Source organism: Peromyscus leucopus, chromosome 11 (assembly GCF_004664715.2).
Source record: "Peromyscus leucopus breed LL Stock chromosome 11, UCI_PerLeu_2.1, whole genome shotgun sequence".
Lineage (NCBI taxonomy): Eukaryota > Metazoa > Chordata > Mammalia > Rodentia > Cricetidae > Peromyscus > Peromyscus leucopus.
In genome coordinates, this window is record NC_051072.1 from 29553762 (window position 1) to 29571709 (window position 17948).

Consider the following 17948-nt stretch of genomic DNA (forward strand, 5'->3'; position numbering starts at 1 on the left):
TACCTTCCATTGTCTGTGGTGAGACAAGAACTGGGACGAGAAAGAAGAAAATCTGCTACGTTAGTTCTCCAGGAGAGATTAAATAGCAAATGGCCAAATGTACAATTCTGCACGTTAAAAAAGAAAACTGAAAATTAACATTACAATTTTGAAAATGGCGAAACATACAACTTTTTTTATACAGCCGATGTAAAAAATGAAATAGTTCAAAACCCTCAAAATAGTTCTTTATTTTAAAAATGTATATATACCGATATATACATACAGACACACCCACTAAAATTTACAAGTTAGGTAAAATACAATCAAAGTTAAAGCAGTTCTGCACGTTCTGCAGAAGTAACATTTATAGTTCCTTGGGTTACTAGCAATTTCATACTAGGAATTTGAAACATCCTTAAGATTTAGTGTTGTAATAATTCCATTCTTCACTTTCTAGAGTTTGACAAGATATAGTCAATATCCTGAAGGATTTCAGAAGTTCTTTTCAATGCTACCGATACACTCTCTTTATTAGTTGCTTCTAGCAAGGTTTCTGAAGAGCCTGGTGCACAGTCATCAGAACACTGTTCGTTTTTCTTGTTAGAAGTCAAGTGGAGGACACCACTGTTTTCCAGGAGCCCTGAATTACTTAGTTAAGGAGCTTCCCCCCACATTTGTCATTATATAATTTGATTTTCAGAAAATCTGGCTTCAGGTATGAAAATATTTCTCAGTTGCAACTATCTACTGAATTCACGATCGCGTTGGGACTTCAGATTTTATGGAGTCCACACTGTACAGATGAGGAAACCAGTCACAGTGTACGGAAGTGGAGAGTTATGTGTGTTTGGATGGAGGTTTCAGTAGGAGAGAAAAGAAAATCTCAGTAACACTTCTTAACCTACATTTGTTAAGAGAATAAAAAGGGAAAAAGTAGGATGATAGGATTATAAACAATGTAGTACATTTTTTAATTAACAAAAATCTAGAGTAAAAGGAAATTTGCTTTCTCTTACAAAACTAGTTTATTATTTGAGTAAGACAGTATAACTATTTCCTCCCAACCAAAACAGCTCCTCCTGGGGGAGGAGGAAGCCTCACAGGACTCGGAAGTAGATAAAATATACACTGCCCAGGAAGTGTATGGATCTTACAAGGCTCAAGAAGCTCCCAAAAGTTACACAATTCACAAGTCCCTTGCCAAGGATGTCTACACAGGGACAGCTGTTGGGGAGAGGAGACTGTGACCAGGTAAACAACTGGTAAGTTGTGCAGGGAACTCCAGGGATGCAGTTTTCCTGAGCTGCTAGTCATCCTGGGCTTTCACGGGGTAGCTCCCTTTGAGTAATCAGGCTTCTGCAAAGACCCTACAACCACACTCCTGTAAGTAATCCGAGTAAACTCATTAGTTCACTGTGCTGGACTCGGGCAAAGTTGCCTCTTTGGTCTGTTGTTGGTCATCTACACGGGGTGAATAAATGTTGGATCATATCTCCCCAGGAAAAGTCGCACAACAGCAAGATTACAGAAAAATGAAGAGAAAACAAATTCAGATGAATCAAAGGGTTCATAATAAAAGTTACAGACACATTTTTAACAGCTATAATTTAGATAATTATAGAAGAGAAAGTGTCTCCAAAAGAGATCTTAATCCTAGTTCATCATTCTTTACCCAACTCAAACAAAAAAGTACAAACAATAACACAATATTCCATGACAAGAAACTATCTCAGATATCGATGACTGAGCAAAACTCAGTAACATGTATGTATGGATTAACAGTCATACAGTACAGTACAGTCATCATATTAGGCCCAGACTGAAATGGAATACTTCCGTAGGATAATACATTCTCTTTATTAAAAGGATACAGTTAAATTTCTGTATTTTCTCAAGCTCAGAGGCAACAGACCTACGAAAGGTAAAGGGTGACACTGGAACATGAGTTCTTACCACATATGACAGGAGATGACGGGAGGACAAAAGGTAGGAGGTGACCACAGAACTCCAGCAGGGCCCCTCCTGTGGATGGTCTATCTTGCTTCCCCACCGAGTCAGAATACTATACAAACACTACAACTACCTGAAAAACTAATGAGGACACTGTCTAAAAACAATTCAAGTTACTAAGAAGTTGAATCAATAAGCTAACAATGGCAAGGTAGAAAAAGAACTGAAATACAATTTAGAGAGCTGGTTATTGTGTGATTTCTTCCTTCAAACTACACTCTGACAAGACAGAGGACGGGGGGAGGGGGGATGTCTTGGGGGTCAGAGCTGGTCCTCACTGCTGTCACCCACAGCTGCTGTCACCCACAGCTGCTGTCACCAACTGCACTTTCACTTTTGTTTTTTTGTATGTTGCCCTTGGTTGGCCTGGAACTCACTCTGTAGACCAGGCTGGCCTTAAACTCACAGACATCCATTTGCCTCTGCCTCATGAGCGCTGGGATTAAAGGCATGCGCCATTACTACCTGGCTTCCAGCTTCATTTTTTAGTATGTCAACAGTAACCCTCTTTCAGTTTTTATGTAAACAAGGCATTTAATAAAAACAAAACCAGTTATTACTTGAGCAGTGGTTAGTGATCAGTTTTATAATCATGTGAAAGTCCTTATTTATTATAAGAGCCTCTTAATTCACCAAAACCTATAATATATCCTATCAAGTACTATCTGTTCCTGAAAACTGTCTTCTCACTGTCTCCGCAGGCCAAAGATCCTTTTCTGAATTTTATTTTATGCGTATGTGTGTTTTGCCTGCATGTAAATCTGTGCACCGTGTGTACCTGGTGCCCATGGAGGCCAGAAGAGGATGTCAGATCCCCTGGAACAGGAGTTAAAGAGGGCTGTGAACTGCCGTGAGTGTGCTGGAATGGAACCTGTGTCCTTTGAAAGAGCAGCCAGTTGCTCTCAGTTGCTGAGTTCCTTCTCCAGTCAGTCTGACGTCCCCGGGAACGCTCCTGTGGAGCCCTGGCCTAGTCTCCCGAGGAACTAAATTACCTGCTTTACTTTCTAATATGCTAATTAATTTCAGACAAGAATTAAATACAACAGAAATTATTTAAAAGTCAGTTTTTAAAAAAAGCTTATGTTATTCAGTATTATATTTCCTTTAATAATACTAAAATTTCCACAACATTTTTAATTTATCATACATAAAGAGCCACTCATTTTGATATAAATTTTCAATGCAGTTTTCTATATATCAGGTTTAAAAAGTAATTTTTTTTAGAAGGAAGTTCTTTTCAAGCTTATACTTTGAAAAACATTTTAAGAGTTAAATATGCTTAAAACAAAAGGTTTTCTTGGCCAAAAAGCTTCAAAGTTTTCCATTTGCTACTTAAAAATATTGTTTTTCACACTATTTATTCGCTGTGTGTATAGATGGTCAGAGGACAATTCTGGCTTGACATGGGATTCTGAGGACTGAACTCAGGTCATCAGGCTAAGCAGCAAGCCCTTACCCACTGAGCCACCTTGAGAGCCCTTGTGTCTTAGTCAGTGTCCTACTGCTGTGAAGAGGCACCATGACCAAGGCAACGCTTAAAAAGAAAGCGTTTAACTGGGGCTTGCTCACTGTTCCAGAGGCTTAGTCCACTGCCATCATGTCAGGGGGCACAGCAGCAGGCAGGCACTGGAGCAGTAGCGGAGAGCTACATCCTGATCCGGACACAGAGGCCCATCCCCTAGTGACACACTTCCTCCAACAAGGCCACACCTCCTAATCCTCACAATCCTTTCAAACAGTGCCATTCCCTGGTGATGATGCGTTCAAATATACGAACCTATGGGGGTCATTCTTATTCACGCCTTGATACTAATTTTTAAGTATTAAATGGCTCTTGTTCAGCCGGGCGGTGGTGGCGCACGCCTTTAATCCCAGCACTCGGAGCAGAGCAGCGGATCTCTGTGAGTTCGAGCAGCCTGGCTACAAGTGAGCTCAGAAAGGCGCAAAATACGCAGAAAACCTGTCTCGAAAAAAAAAAAAAAAAAAAAAAAAAAAAAAAAAAAAAAAAATGGCTCTTGTTCACAGATTAAGTTTACAAAAAATATAAATACCAATTTTCGTTGAGAACAGGTGACAGATGTTCGGGCAACTGACTTGGACTAGTCTGGGTCAGTCTTCTGCACCATGATGTCACTGATGTCACGTATCTGAAAGAATACATCAAAAATATTTGATAGGGAAACCCACTAATTTGTATAATTAATTTGTGCAATAAAAAATGAATTAAAGTAAAAAAAAAAAACCCACTTTGATTCTAACCGACTCTGTAGCTAACTCTGATCTTATGACACATGTTGAATTACAGGGTGTGCCACCACACCTTGTTTTAAGTTCTTTATTGATTTGTTTCCCCCCTTGTGTGCTGGGGATGGAACTCAGGTCCTTGTCTATGCTGAGGAAATCTATACTACCTAGCTATACGCCCAGCTTGAATTTGTATATTTGCAATAAATACATAAGAAATGAAAAAAAAAATCAGTAAGACAGTTTGGAAAAAAAAAGGATAAAGAAAAATTTTAAGTGAGGTCATGTAAAGATTTTGTTAATAAAAAAAAAACTGTGATGTGGTGACATCTTTAATCCCAGCACTCGGGAAGCAGAAGCAGGTGGATCTCTGTGAGTTCGAGCAGCTGGTTACAGAGATTCCAGACACTCCAAAGCTACACAGAGAAAAAAAAAAAAAAAAAAAAGTAAACATCTAAATCAAAATAAGAAAGGAATACTTACACTTCATTTAAAGCTCAAATTTAAATGTGTAACTCTTTCTTTTTAGTTTTTCAAAGTAAAGTGAAATTCCTTAAGCTTGTCATGTATCTTTACATAGTCTATGTAAGAAATGCCCACTGAAGCATACACATGCATAAAGAAATAAATTTATATACATGCATATGATGAAATGTAACTTAATGAGTATCAAAAACAAATTTAATAAATTGAAATCTGAAGTGTGCTGTGGATATCACTCTGTATGCTGTGAATATGTTGCTCTGATTTGGTTGATAAATAAAACACTAATTGGCCAGTAGCCAGGCAGGAAGTATAGTATAGGTGGAATAAACAGAGAGGTGAATTCTGGGAACAGGAAGGCTGAGTCAGGAGTCACCAGCCAGACACAGAGGAAGAAAGATGACAAGGCAGAACTGAGAAAAGGTGCCAAGCCATGTGCCTAAACAAGAATTATGGGTTAATTTAAGTGTAAGAGCTAGTCAGTAATAAGCCTGAGCTAATGGCCATACAGTTTGTAAATAATATAAGCCTCTGTATGTTTACTTGGGTCTGAGCAGCTACAGGGTCACGGTAGCCAAGCAGGCACAGGAAAACTTCAGTTACAGAAGTAATGGGATAGAACAAATCATTTACCAAAGGTACTATCTTTTTGAGAGAAAACGTTTAAAATAGCAATTGAATGTTGGAGCATTTAGACCAAAACAAGACCACTCAACAGAAAAGTAAATTCAAGATGCTAAGTAAGCAGTTCTGTGGGTACTGACAGGCAAAGCCGCTGTCAGAACTACCACAGGTAGAGCCACTACAGCTGACAGTGAGCTACATTAACAGAAAGGTGATATTCCTAAAAACTAAGTTCAAGCATCCTCCCATTTACAAACATCCATCAGCTGGTTTTAATGCTTTTTACACTTCACAGAAGTACATACAATTTTTGTCATTTACAGTCATTTGTAAACTACCTTTCTTTCCATTTCATTAAAGCTGGCTAACACAACTGACTATACTCTTCACAGCAAGTCAGACATGTTAGAAACCTATTATTTTGAAAAATCAGTTGGATGCAAACAAATGTTTAAAGCTGACTTGATATATTTCATTGTGTTAAATTTTAGTGTAATTGATAACTCTGAAATCTGGAAAAACTAAAAATACATGTAACATTTAAGTTATATTTACACTCTATTAGTTAAAACATGAAAATAAAATTGCTTTTCCATACCTTTCATATGTTCCAGGATGCTCAATTTGAATGAACTGATCCTGTCCATCAGGAAAAGTTAATCTGCACCAACCCAAGTTGAGACCTTGATTTATCTTAAGCAAAAAGAAGAGGCAAGTTTTATCATTCTAAAACTAAAAACTAAAACTTAGCAACGTCTTTAGAAAAAAAAAAAATGAAGGAGTGGATGAATCATTATCAACTTATCTTGAGAATGGAAAGAATGCATTTTAAGGGTTGTGGGTATAGGTCATCCCCACAGATGACCATCAGAGAATACAAATGCCAATCCTTGCTGCGCTGTGCTTCTCTAGATACATAATGTGACTATCTGTTAGACGCCTCTGATTGTTGCTAGGAAATTCACTGAGATCAACAAAGCCTCCTGACAGATTTTATATTTACAAAGTTTGGTCTCTAGCACCCAAATGATGGCTCACAATTGCCCATGACTCCAATTCCAGGGACTCAGATGCCCTCTTTTGATCCCAAGAGCTCCTGCATGCACATGGTGCACATACACAAATACAGGTGCACACACATACACATAAAAAACCCAACAACACAATAATTGGATTAGAGTAGTACTGCTTTCTGTAGCTAAGTAACCAATCAGGATATATTTCACTGTAGATATCAGACTATAGTTACGGATAATGATAAATATTTGAGGAGATAATGTTTGTCCTGAGAGTAATAATCTATAACATACACAAGTATCTAAGATTAGAATGGTATCTCCTATGTGACAATCACAAACGCTGTAACAGATTTTACTGAGCATAACGAGAGGATTTCAGTGTTACACAGCAGTTCTCAGCCTGTGGGTTACAACTCCCACAGGTGTCCCATATCAGATCTCCTTCATTTCAAATAACAGCAGCAAAACTACAGTTAGGAAGTAGCAACAGAAGTATTTTACAGTTGGGAAGTCAGTACAGCATGAAGAACTGTATTAAAGTTTCTTAGGAAGCTTGAGAACCAATCTTAGGTATACTCACTGGTCTTTTTTCCAGCAGAGGAGCTGAAATTCCAATTCAGCGTTAGAGTGACGCCATCTAAAAAGACAGCGTGAACTTTGTCATCAGAGTAGGCAAGAAATCTCCCCACACTGGGTATGAGTGACTCTTTCAGAAGCATGGGCAGGGTATTGTTAACATTTATTCCAGGTACCTAAAACCAAGTAAATAAGATAGCACAAGGCAGTTTTCTGTGAAAAAGATTAAATAATTATTAATGAACCCTGAAGCAACTCAAGATTCTTCCTCAGAAGTTGAGTGCTACAGAACTCTTATCCATATTTTAACTTTTCAAGAGTTACACACCCGAAACTGTCTACCTAAGAAGATGGACTTCTAATATCTCTGTAAGCTACCATCCTGCTATGAACTTTAGACAGGCAAAAACTGTGGATTATAACAGCATCTACGTTTACAAAATAAAAACCGGCTAGTATAGCTTTGTGATAAGAGTGTGTGACTGGCATGCTCTGAGCCAGGTTTAATCCCAAAATGATGGGGATGGGGGATTACATACAACAAATCTTTTTCTCCCCAAGTTGCTTTTGGTTATGGTCTTTCACCACAGCAATAGAAACTCTAACTTAGACAGGGTTTCTCTGTGTAGCCCTGGCTGTTCTGGAACTCATTCTGTAGATGAGGTAGAGATCTGCCTGCTTCTGCCTCCCGAGTGATAGGATTGAAGGTCTGTACCACCACACCTGGCTCAAGGTAGGTATTCTCTTGAATGCACAAATTTGAATGTTACAAAGAATCTCTCACATGACTTAGATGAAAGCAGTTTGAATGTACAAGAATGAATCCGAGCAACTAACAGCCCTGCTCTCAGCATACCGTTTTCCAGCAGCAGGCGTGATAGTTGTGGCTCAGTGAAAGCCTTGTCTTGGCACAATGTTGAAGAATTCTGTGAACATGAAAAACATTCCCTAAATGTTTGCCAACAATGACATTTTCTCTATTTTCAAACCCCTGCTCTGTGGGAGGCCAGCTCCCACCTTTTCAAGCGTTCTTATTAAAGCAACCCTAGGGATCTACACCTGTCCAGAGAAACAGCACTTCAGAACCTCTCAGCACCGACTCGCTCCCTGCATGGAGGTTTATCCAGACTTCAACTTTGAAGCCAAAACACTCTTGTAATAACATGGATTACTTTTTAAATTATGAGACCAGAAGACTTGACAGATTTGTAGCAAAGACACATATTTCCACTGTACCCACTGAATTCTAACCTTAACCAGGAAAAACACATCAAGGAAAACACAAAAAATCAGATGCATGATTTTTCTGCTCAGTTGAACATCACGGACTCACCTGGCTGCCTGTTTAATCAAAGAACGTACAGAGAAGAGACTTCCTGGTCTGTCTGGAGGAAGGTTATTTATGGAATAAGTTTTCTCTTCTCTCTGAAAGTGTAAAGCAACAACAACAACAAAAATCTCAATAATAAATCTGGTCTTTATTACTTCATACTATTACTTAATAAAAAAAACTATTTTTTCCTTTAAGTACTTATATAATACCAACAAAGCAAGCAAATGTTTTAATACTCTAAGCCCATAAAACCTACATATTTTAATGATATTTTTATGATGCCTTTCTGGTGGAGGTAGGGGGAGATGCATGCTACTGTGTCCACATTTTATGTGGGTCCTGGGGATCTCAACTCAGGTCCTCATGCTTATGTTTACTTTTATTGGAACAGATGTTATCTTTGATCTATGTTGTCGGGGACCATCAAGAGGGCTCAGCAGGTAAAGGCACTTGCTGCCAAGCCTGATGCCAAGTTCAATCCCTGGACCCATGTGGTGGAAGAGAACTGAGCCCAGCAGCTTATCCTCTTACCCACAGAACCATCTACCTAGCCCCCAATAGATGCTTTTGACTTTGTAAATACTAATTAAAAGTGGTAGGATGACTCAAAAGTAATGCTCTGGGCTTAGCATTTTCTAGTGACAAATTCTATGAAAAGAAATTTAGCTTCTGATTTAAACAAACTGTTTAGGGTGTTAATGGATAACGGTGGGCGTGACTACTATAAAATAAAGTGATTGATAATTCATCAGGTATCAATGCTGACAGTAAGATTATATTAATTTTTTATGGTGAGGGGTGGAAAGTAATGTTACATAAAACGGCAAATTTCTCATATATATATAATGACTTTAGAAATAACTTTTTATAAAAACTTTTGAATTTTCATAGTTAGCTTACCTTTTCTGATTCTTCTTGACTCGGATAATATGTAAAATAGTTACCAAAATAAGCTCCTTCTGACTTGAAAACTGATCCATCTCCAGGATAAATCTCTATCGAGTTTTCATTTTTATGGGTAAGCCTAAAGTAGCGAAAATGATTTTTTTTTAAATTAAGACTAATACATCCATGAAAGCACTCATTAAGACAACAATAAAACCCCAAACAACAAACAAAAACAGAGACAAGGGTAATTCTGAACCAAAGAGAAACAGAACACACAAAAGTGCCTTATATGTTTATTTCAACAGCTAAACTCAGAGCTTCCAGAATTCAGAGAATCCTGTCTTCATATCCCCAGTGCCAACCATAGAGACTGATACATAGAGTCATCAAAGCATTGTCTATGCATAGAAGTTGAATACTACATTTCTAGGTTCTGAAAATAAGTTCATTCAACAAATATAATTGGTATATATAACAAATATAATCAGTACCTGATGGATAAGATTAATTATCTGTGTAAAACGTATTACACATGTAGCAGCCAGATATAATCAAAGTGTCCAGTATATACTGCATAAAAATTACTTTTATTGGAACAGATGTATCTTTTATGTTGTCTGGGACATCAAGAGGGCTCAGGAGGTAAAGGCACTTTCTGCCAAGCCTGATGTCCTGAGTTCAATCCCTGGACCCATGTGGTGGAAGAGAATTGACACCAGCAGGTTGTCCTCTGACCTCTACATGCATGCTATAGCACACACGTGTTGCCATCCCCAGTAAAAAATAAATGCAACTTAAAGCTAATGCTGTCAGAAGCGGGTGGGTCTTCATACAGAAAAGGGCAAGCATCAGGTATGCTTTTCTACTATTATTCATGGATGTGAAGATGCAGCTGGCCACACTGTATTCCAGTCACTAGACAGTTACTCTGTGGTGGGGAAGGGAAAATTCAGTGGAGCAGTGTACACACAGAGCCCCGTAAGGAATGATTTCCTTTGACTGAATCACCCTTAGGCTGATTCCATGTTCACTAAGTAACACAACTAGACCTTCTTATGTCCAGAAGGAGATCCTAAGCCCTGCTATAAACATCCATTCACCAGCAAGACTGACTCTCAGTGGTATCGGAGCTGCCATGTAAGTCTTATAAACATGGTTAATTTGAGTCATAAGGCCTCTGTGCATACTAATAAAATTAGTTTTGTAACCTATAAAGACAAAATACAAGAGCCCAGTTGACACAACAAAACTGTGTGTTTTTATAAGAACTGGTTTGCAAAAATAGTCTCATTCCCACTTTGAGTTAAGAAACAAACAAACAAAATTCTCAGTGCAATGCAGGAGCCTTACCTGTATGTCATATCCTTATACCACACCACAGGAGCCTTACCTGTATGTCATACCATTGTACCACACCACAGGAGCCTTACCTGTATGTAATACCCTTGTACCACACCACCTTCACCAGCTCAGGATAGGAATACTCTTCATCGGACTGTCTCTGTAAAAGTGATTCACAGAAGTTCCACCTGTGAAGAATAAAATATGAGTATTAATTCTGGTTGTTCAAAATAATTGCCATTAAAAGTCAACAAAACAGTGCCACCATAATGCTTATTCCTTGCCAAACTAACTATATTGTGTGTGTGTGTGTGTGTGTGTGTGTGTGTGTGTGTGTATAAATGTGCACTAGAGAAAGTCTTGCATTGCCATGTATCTTTTCAGTAATTCTCGGTAACTTCAATAATGATCTCAGTATGACATACATTTAAATTTTTGCTAATCTTTAAAATGTAACCTGAATTCAAACAACAGATCTTTACTGAAATATCTTCAGTAGGCCAGGCATCATGCTCTACGCACTGAGAATTTAATGTTTCTGTTCCCAGTGGACACTTCCCATCTGGCAGTGTAGTAAAACAGTAATCACCAAGTCTAAATAGAGGGAGGCAGTGAGTGCCATGGCATGAATAAGGCCTTTGACTTTTTTACCAACAGACTTTGAGAAACCACTCCAAGGAACCTCGTAAGGCTCGAGTTGAGACGAGGAAAAGCGGTGGTGGCGAGGAGGGCGATGCTCCTGCTGCAGCAGAGAGCAAGGGCAGGGGCAGTCGGAAGAAGAGCCCGAGGGAGCACTAAGTAACTGTGAGGAGACTCGTGATGGCAGAGTGAGGACTACAGAGACAGAGGGACCAGATCACGGAAAACCTGCCACGTCATGTTAAGGAAATAGATTTCACCCTAAATCCAGTCAAAGAAACACTTCATTTAGAAGCATAAAACCTCTTCTGATACATATTTAGAATTCCAGATTTCCAGTTTTAACTAGATAATTAGGGCAAGCCAAAAAGCTATTCCTAGATTTTGTTTTAAGTAAAAATGTGTATTCAGAGAAGACCTCGGGTGAAATTTCAATTCTACAAGTGTTACCGATGTAACTTGCTGAGTTCTTTATCATTTCTGGATCTTAAGTTCCTCTACAAAAGGATCACAGTAATTCTTGTAATGGGGTTACTACACCAAATGAATAAAATAGAACAATGTCTCACATAAGTACTTTATAAATGTTTGTTTACAAAAAAAGATAAATTTACTGTAATACTTATACAAAGTTCATTTTGCGAATTTTTAACTATTATTCATCCTTGAATGAAAGTAGGTTCTTGACCTAGCCATGGAGAGGTCTCCATATACTGAACCCGTTTGAAAAAGGACATACTTGGGCTGGAGAGATGGCTCAGATGTTAAGAGCACTGACTGCTCTTCCAGAGGTCCTGAGTTCAATTCCCAGCACCCATATGCAAAAATGGGATCCAACACTATGGCAAAAATACCAATGCACATTAAAGTAAATAAATTAAAAAAAAAGAAAACTTAAAAAAGAAAGAAAGAAAGAAAAAGGAACATACTTAAAGTCAGTTAAGTAAAAAACAGGTAAATTGCCGGGCGGTGGTGGCGCACGCCTTTAATCCCAGCACTCGGGAGGCAGAGCAGGCGGATCTCTGTGAGTTCGAGGCCAGCCTGGTCTCCAAAGCGAGTTCCAGGAAAGGCGCAAAGCTACACAGAGAAACCCTGTCTCAAAAAACAAAAAAAAAAAAACAAACAAAAAAAAAAAAACAAAACAAAACAAAAAAAACAACAAAAAAAAAAAAACAGGTAAATTGCCGGGCGGTGGTGATGCACGCCTTTAATCCCAGCACTTGGGAGGCAGAGCCAGGCAGATCTCTGTGAGTTCGAGGCCAGCCTGGTCTACAGAGCGAGATCCAGGAAAGGCACAAAGCTACACATAGAAACCCTGTCTCAAAAAAACAAAAAACAAAAACAAAAACAAAACAAACAAACAAACAACAAACAGGTAAATTTTGGGGTTAATAGCAAAGAAAGAAGCCATAATCAAAACTCTGTCAGGTCCATGGCCTAACCTGTAGGGTCATGAGCAGGTCCATGGCCATGTCTGTGGGGTCATGAACAGATCCATGGTCTATCTAGCTTGTGGGGTGAGGGGCAGGTCCATGGTCTAGCCTGTGGGGTCATGGGCTCCAGTGACCAGCCATAGACTCTCCTCTAGGCTTTCCCCACAGAGCCCTGAGCAGCTACTGCTTTTCTGTATAATAATCCTTTTAGGGACAGTTACCTTCATTAGGCACCCTACATTACTATGAATACTATTCTTTAAAACCAAAGATTTTAGTCAATCAAATGAGATTAAGAATAGTAACAGATGTGGCTGGGTGTGGTGGCTCATGCCTTTAATCCCAGCACTTCTGGGAGGCAGAGGAGAAAGGTTTCTATGAGTTAGAGGCCTACCTAGAGTTCTAAGGCCAGCCAAGGTGACATAGTGAGACCTTGTCTCAAAAAACCAAAACCAAAACCAACCAACCAACCAGAATAGTATCAGATGGTCTAGAAAGTTCTGCTTAGGTAAGGACGGGTTCTCCCCAAATCTTTCTGAGCAACATGCCACTCTTGCTTTACCTGTGCGTGTGTGGGGCAGGGCAGCTGAGTAACAAGGCCCTGGGAAGGACAGAAACCTCTTCTCTGCTTTCTTCTGGAGTGTCAGAGGTTACAGTTCCACTTGCAGGGAAACCTGCATCAGTTTTAGACACAACACTAACTTTGTTATAAAAACCAAGGGCTAAAGACAAAGGGTATTTCCACGGCTCTGGACAGGCGGCGACAGACCAGCACTGCTTCACCCAGGCGTAGACACATCTGTGCCTTGTGCTTGAGGAAGGCAGCTCCTCCTGCCCCTCGGTTCCATCCACACAACACAGGTTCGCTGAGGCCTTAGATTTCAAGATCTGGCCATGAAGTTCGTTTTCTTTATTCTGTAATCCTTGTCCTGATAAACTTGCACGTGTGCAGATTTTGCTCGTCTTTCCAACTCGTTTATCTTTTGGGACCTGATTACTTGTTTCAGAGAGTATTACAGGCAAGTCTGGCTTCTGGCTCACTTTACACAAAAAATGCACTGTAAATTCATGCTGAGATCTGGGTAGGCACAGGTATGCGTGTCCATCGAGTGATGTTATCTTCACAGCGCCACTCTCCGAATATGTGATGCTGTCATCTCTATCAACACTGGGCCATTTTACTTCCGAGAAATCAATGAAGATATGCTGAATTGAAAGAGGAAAAAAAAAAAAAACAACCCATGATATTTTCTGTTAATGTTCATTTTCCCCATAGTTTTGATATTAAAAGTATTTTATAAGAAAAAGTTTTTACTACCTAGAAAATAAAAACTGGAGTTAAACACACACACACATATATATATACACATACGTGTGTGTGTGTGTGTGTGTGTGTGTGTGTGAGAGAGAGAGAGAGAGAGAGAGAGAGAGAGAGAGAGAGAGAGAGAGAGGAGGAGGAAAGGTTAGTGCTAAACTTACTTTGATTTAAAATGTTCAATGAATTAGGGAGAGCTGGATTTACAGAGCACTCATTCTACACATGAAGGAGAACCTGGGCTGTGGTGTGCTCTACAAAAGCAATAGGAGCTTACATGGTATGGAACTAGTGCAGAAGTCATTGAGAAAACAAATTCGGTACTTTAAAATGTCACATGAGACAGGAGAAAGGTGAGAATTACTTTTTAAAGTAGTCCTGGAATTACCCGACAGCATTTGGGAAATGCTGTATTACCTACCAGATGAATCAAAAAGTACCATGAAGTTCCTGTCCTAGAAGGTACCCAGCACAACATTAGCTAAAAGAAATTCCAGGTGGCTTTAAAAATAATTTAGGACAATTCAAAAACTCAAAGGTAGAGCTGGAGAGATGGCTCAGCGGTTAAGAGCACTTACTGCTCTTCCAGAGGTCCTGAGTTCAATTCCCAGCAACCACATGGTGGCTCACAACCATCTGTAATGAGATGTGGTGCCCTCTTCTGGCCTGCAGGTATACATGCAGGCAGAACACTGACAAAACTGTTGTCAAGAAAGCCTTGTTACAGAGCCACCCCTATGAGAATACTCATCTTAGGGCCGTGGCTGACGGCTAAGCCATGTAAGGAGAGTCAGTCAGGAAAGCCCACTGTCCTGTGACCACACTGCAGCAGCAGAGAAAACAACACCATTTTAATGGCGCAGTTCTTCAAAAGACACTGGAAAAGGCCCCGTGGAATAAGTTACAGCTTACAATATTTTATAGCGTCTCTGCCTGCTAAGGCTTGGATATGAGGTGTCCTTCACAAAGGTGCAGGTGTTAAGGGTGTGGTCTCCAGCTGGTGGTATTGCTGAGAGGTGACCGGATCATGAAGACACTAACTTCCTCAAAGGATTAATCCATTCATGAGTTCACAGATGGATGGGCTACACAAGGCCTGGCTGGAGGAAGGAGGTCTCTCACTCTGTCTGCTTCCTGGTTGCTAGGCACTGTTTCAGCCTACATTCCCCGCCATAATGTTCTGCTTCAACGTAAGTCCACAGTGACAGGTCAAATGACCACGAACCACGACCTCTGCGACAGTAAACTGTCTCGATCCTCCTCTAAGTTGTCATCTCAGGTACTTTCTTGGAGTGATGTACACAGATACAAGACGACTAACACAGCTATAGCACACTGTGAACTCAGCAAGGAGGAAGAGAAAGAGCACTGGAAAGTAGCAGAAAGCAATTAACAAGCACAGCTGGGCTGAACGTGTGGCTCAGTGGTGACGGACTTACTGTCTCCCATGTGGTGGTGACGGAATCACTGCCTGCCGTGTGGGAGGTCCTGGGCTCACTCCCTCCTGCCCAGAGTCATTTAGATCAGGCTCAAGTCCTAACTTCCCCACTTGGAAAATTTTCACAGAAAAATCAGGTAAACCCTTTGAAGAGTTTTCTGTCTATACAAGGGCTGGTAACTCAGGAAATCTCAGCAGATACCCATGCCACACTGTTACCAGTGAAGTTTTCATTTGTTGGAGACAGGATCTAACTACATTGTCCACATTAGTCTCAAATTTAGGTGGCCAAGTGAACCTCTGGCCTCAGCCTTTAAATATTTTTAGGATTAGTTTTAGTTCCTAGTCAAGTCTTAATAAATGAAATTTACCATTACCCCTCAAAGTAAAAACTATTAACAAGAGTAAGATTTCTATACTTATCCATAATTACAAATTATACTAGTTAGGTTTGTTTTTTAGTCACAAACTTGAGTAACCTAGAAAGATGGAACCTCAAGGAAGGAATACCTCCACAATACTGGGCTGTGGACATGTCTGTGGGGCATTTTCTTGGTTGCTGATTCATGTGGAAAAGCATAACCCACTGTAGGTAATACCATCCCTGGGCAGGCGGGCCTGGATTATAAAAAAAAGGTAGCTAAGCAAACCAGAGAAAGCAAGCCAGGAAGCGTGCTCCTCAGGGTCCCTGCTTTAGCTCCTACTGGGCTTCCCTGACTGATGGACTGAAAACTACCAGCTGAGAGAGACCCTTTCCTCCCGAGCTGCTTTGTGTCAGTGTTTTATCGAAGCACAGGAGGAGCAAGCCAGGCTCACATCCTATTACACGTGGACAACCACAGTTTCCTTAAAATTTGTTTATGAAATTTCTCAATATCGAGACATAGGAGAATAAAAAAAAAAAATCACAATCCGAAGTGCTATAATCCTTGGCCATAAAGAATTTTTTTTTTTTAATTTTACAATATCATTCAGTTCTACATATCAGCCATGGGTTCCCCTATTCTCCCCCCTCCCACACCCTCCCCTTACCCCCAGCCCACCCCCCATTCCCACCTCCTCCAGGGCAAAGCCTCCCCTGAGGACTGCGATCAACTTGGTAGACTCAGTCCAGGCAGGTCCAGTCCCTTCCTCCCAGACTGAGCCAAGTGTCCCTGCATAAGCTCCAGGATTCAAACAGCCAACTCATGCAATGAGCACAGGACTTGGTCCCACTGCCTAGTTGCCTCCCAAACAGATCAAGCCAATCAACTGTCTCACCTATTCAGAGGGCCTGGTCCAGCTGGGGGGCCCTCAGCCTTTGGTTCATAGTTCATGTGTTTCCATTCATTGGCTATTTTTTTTCAATAATTGAGTAAAACCGAAATTTATTATAAGCCACAGTCGTCCTAGGGACCTCCATGCTATATATATAGCCTTCATGGCTCTATGGGTTGTAGTCTGATTGTTCTTTATTTTATATCTAGAATCCACTTATGAGTGAGTACACACCATGCCTTGTCTTTCCGGGTTTGGATTACCTCACTCAGGATGATTTTTTCTAGTTCCACCCATTTGCCTGCAAATTTCGTGCTTTCATTGTTTTTCTCTGCTGAGTAGTACTCCATTGTGTATATGTACAAGAAAATGTTAAGGAGTTGAAATATGTAACTTCTATGTATGTTCTAGTGAAGCACATGGGCCTGTGCATTCAATAGCATGTGCCTGCTTCCCAGTGCTAAACCAAGTGTTTACAATTAACTTGTACTCAACTATTACTCATAAAATCGTGGTTTTAAAAATCACCTTTTTTCTTTCAGGAGGTGTGAGGCTTTCAGATAAAAAAGGGCATGTAGCTGAAGAGTTTCGAAAATCTAGGGCTCGCTGCAGTTGCTCCTAGAAAAAGAAATGTAAAATTATTTGATGACAAAAGCCCAGAGTCCTAGTTACCTTTATATTCTAGCAGCTTCGGCAACCTCTTTGTATTAAAAAGAGTATTTGGGGGATGTTACTTACTCGGTAGGTACTAATGACAAAGTGTGTCCGTTGACGAATTCTCTCTGGTTGCTCTAAAGGATGTGTTGAAAGAGGAGGTGCCTTTTCAAATAGAAACTCTGAGCCACACGGAGAGAGCTGCAGTCTGGAACCATCGGCATACTGTACTTGGACCGAGTCATCTTCATAAAGCACCATTCGGACTTCAGCGGCCATTTCTACGCCTGGGTATGCCACACTTCAGACAGACTACAGGAGATGGAGACACAGTAGCACAGGCATTTTTCAATGCTCGAGTTCCACAAGCTAAACACCCGCACACCCGAACTTCCTAAGAACGTAAGGGCAGCACACTGCCACTGCGTACACTCTTGGTGGAAGAGTGGCGGTCATACCTCGGTTATCTAAAATGAACTTCCTTCACAAAACGCTTTGAGAAACCCCTACGACTTCACTCACTGCTTAAAAAAAAAAAAAAAAAAAAAAAAAAAAAAAAAAAAAAAAAAAAAAAAAAAAAACCTGGGAGGAAAAGACAGCCCACAGAGTCACAAATGTCCTAAGTTTTGTGGTTTTACTGCTCAGGTTTAATTTTTGTATATCATATGCCCAGGATCTCATTTCAGACAAACCAATTATACTTGGTAAGAAA

At 40.1% G+C, this 17948-nt stretch overlaps 1 protein-coding gene across 1 annotated transcript; it reads right to left on the minus strand.

The window, feature by feature from the left end:
* Positions 1-202: 202 nt before the first annotated feature.
* On the minus strand, positions 203-17538 carry C11H5orf34 (chromosome 11 C5orf34 homolog). The gene is made up of 12 exons (XM_028885388.2): positions 17321-17538; positions 17111-17200; positions 13135-13778; positions 10590-10688; positions 9172-9295; positions 8272-8363; positions 7795-7864; positions 6959-7114; positions 5942-6069; positions 4044-4139; positions 1854-1894; positions 203-622 (listed from the first exon to the last, which is right to left on the minus strand). The coding sequence occupies exons 1-12, from the start codon at positions 17513-17515 to the stop codon at positions 429-431; spliced, it is 1929 nt and encodes a 642-aa protein (XP_028741221.1). The 5' UTR covers positions 17516-17538; the 3' UTR covers positions 203-428.
* Positions 17539-17948: the final 410 nt, after the last annotated feature.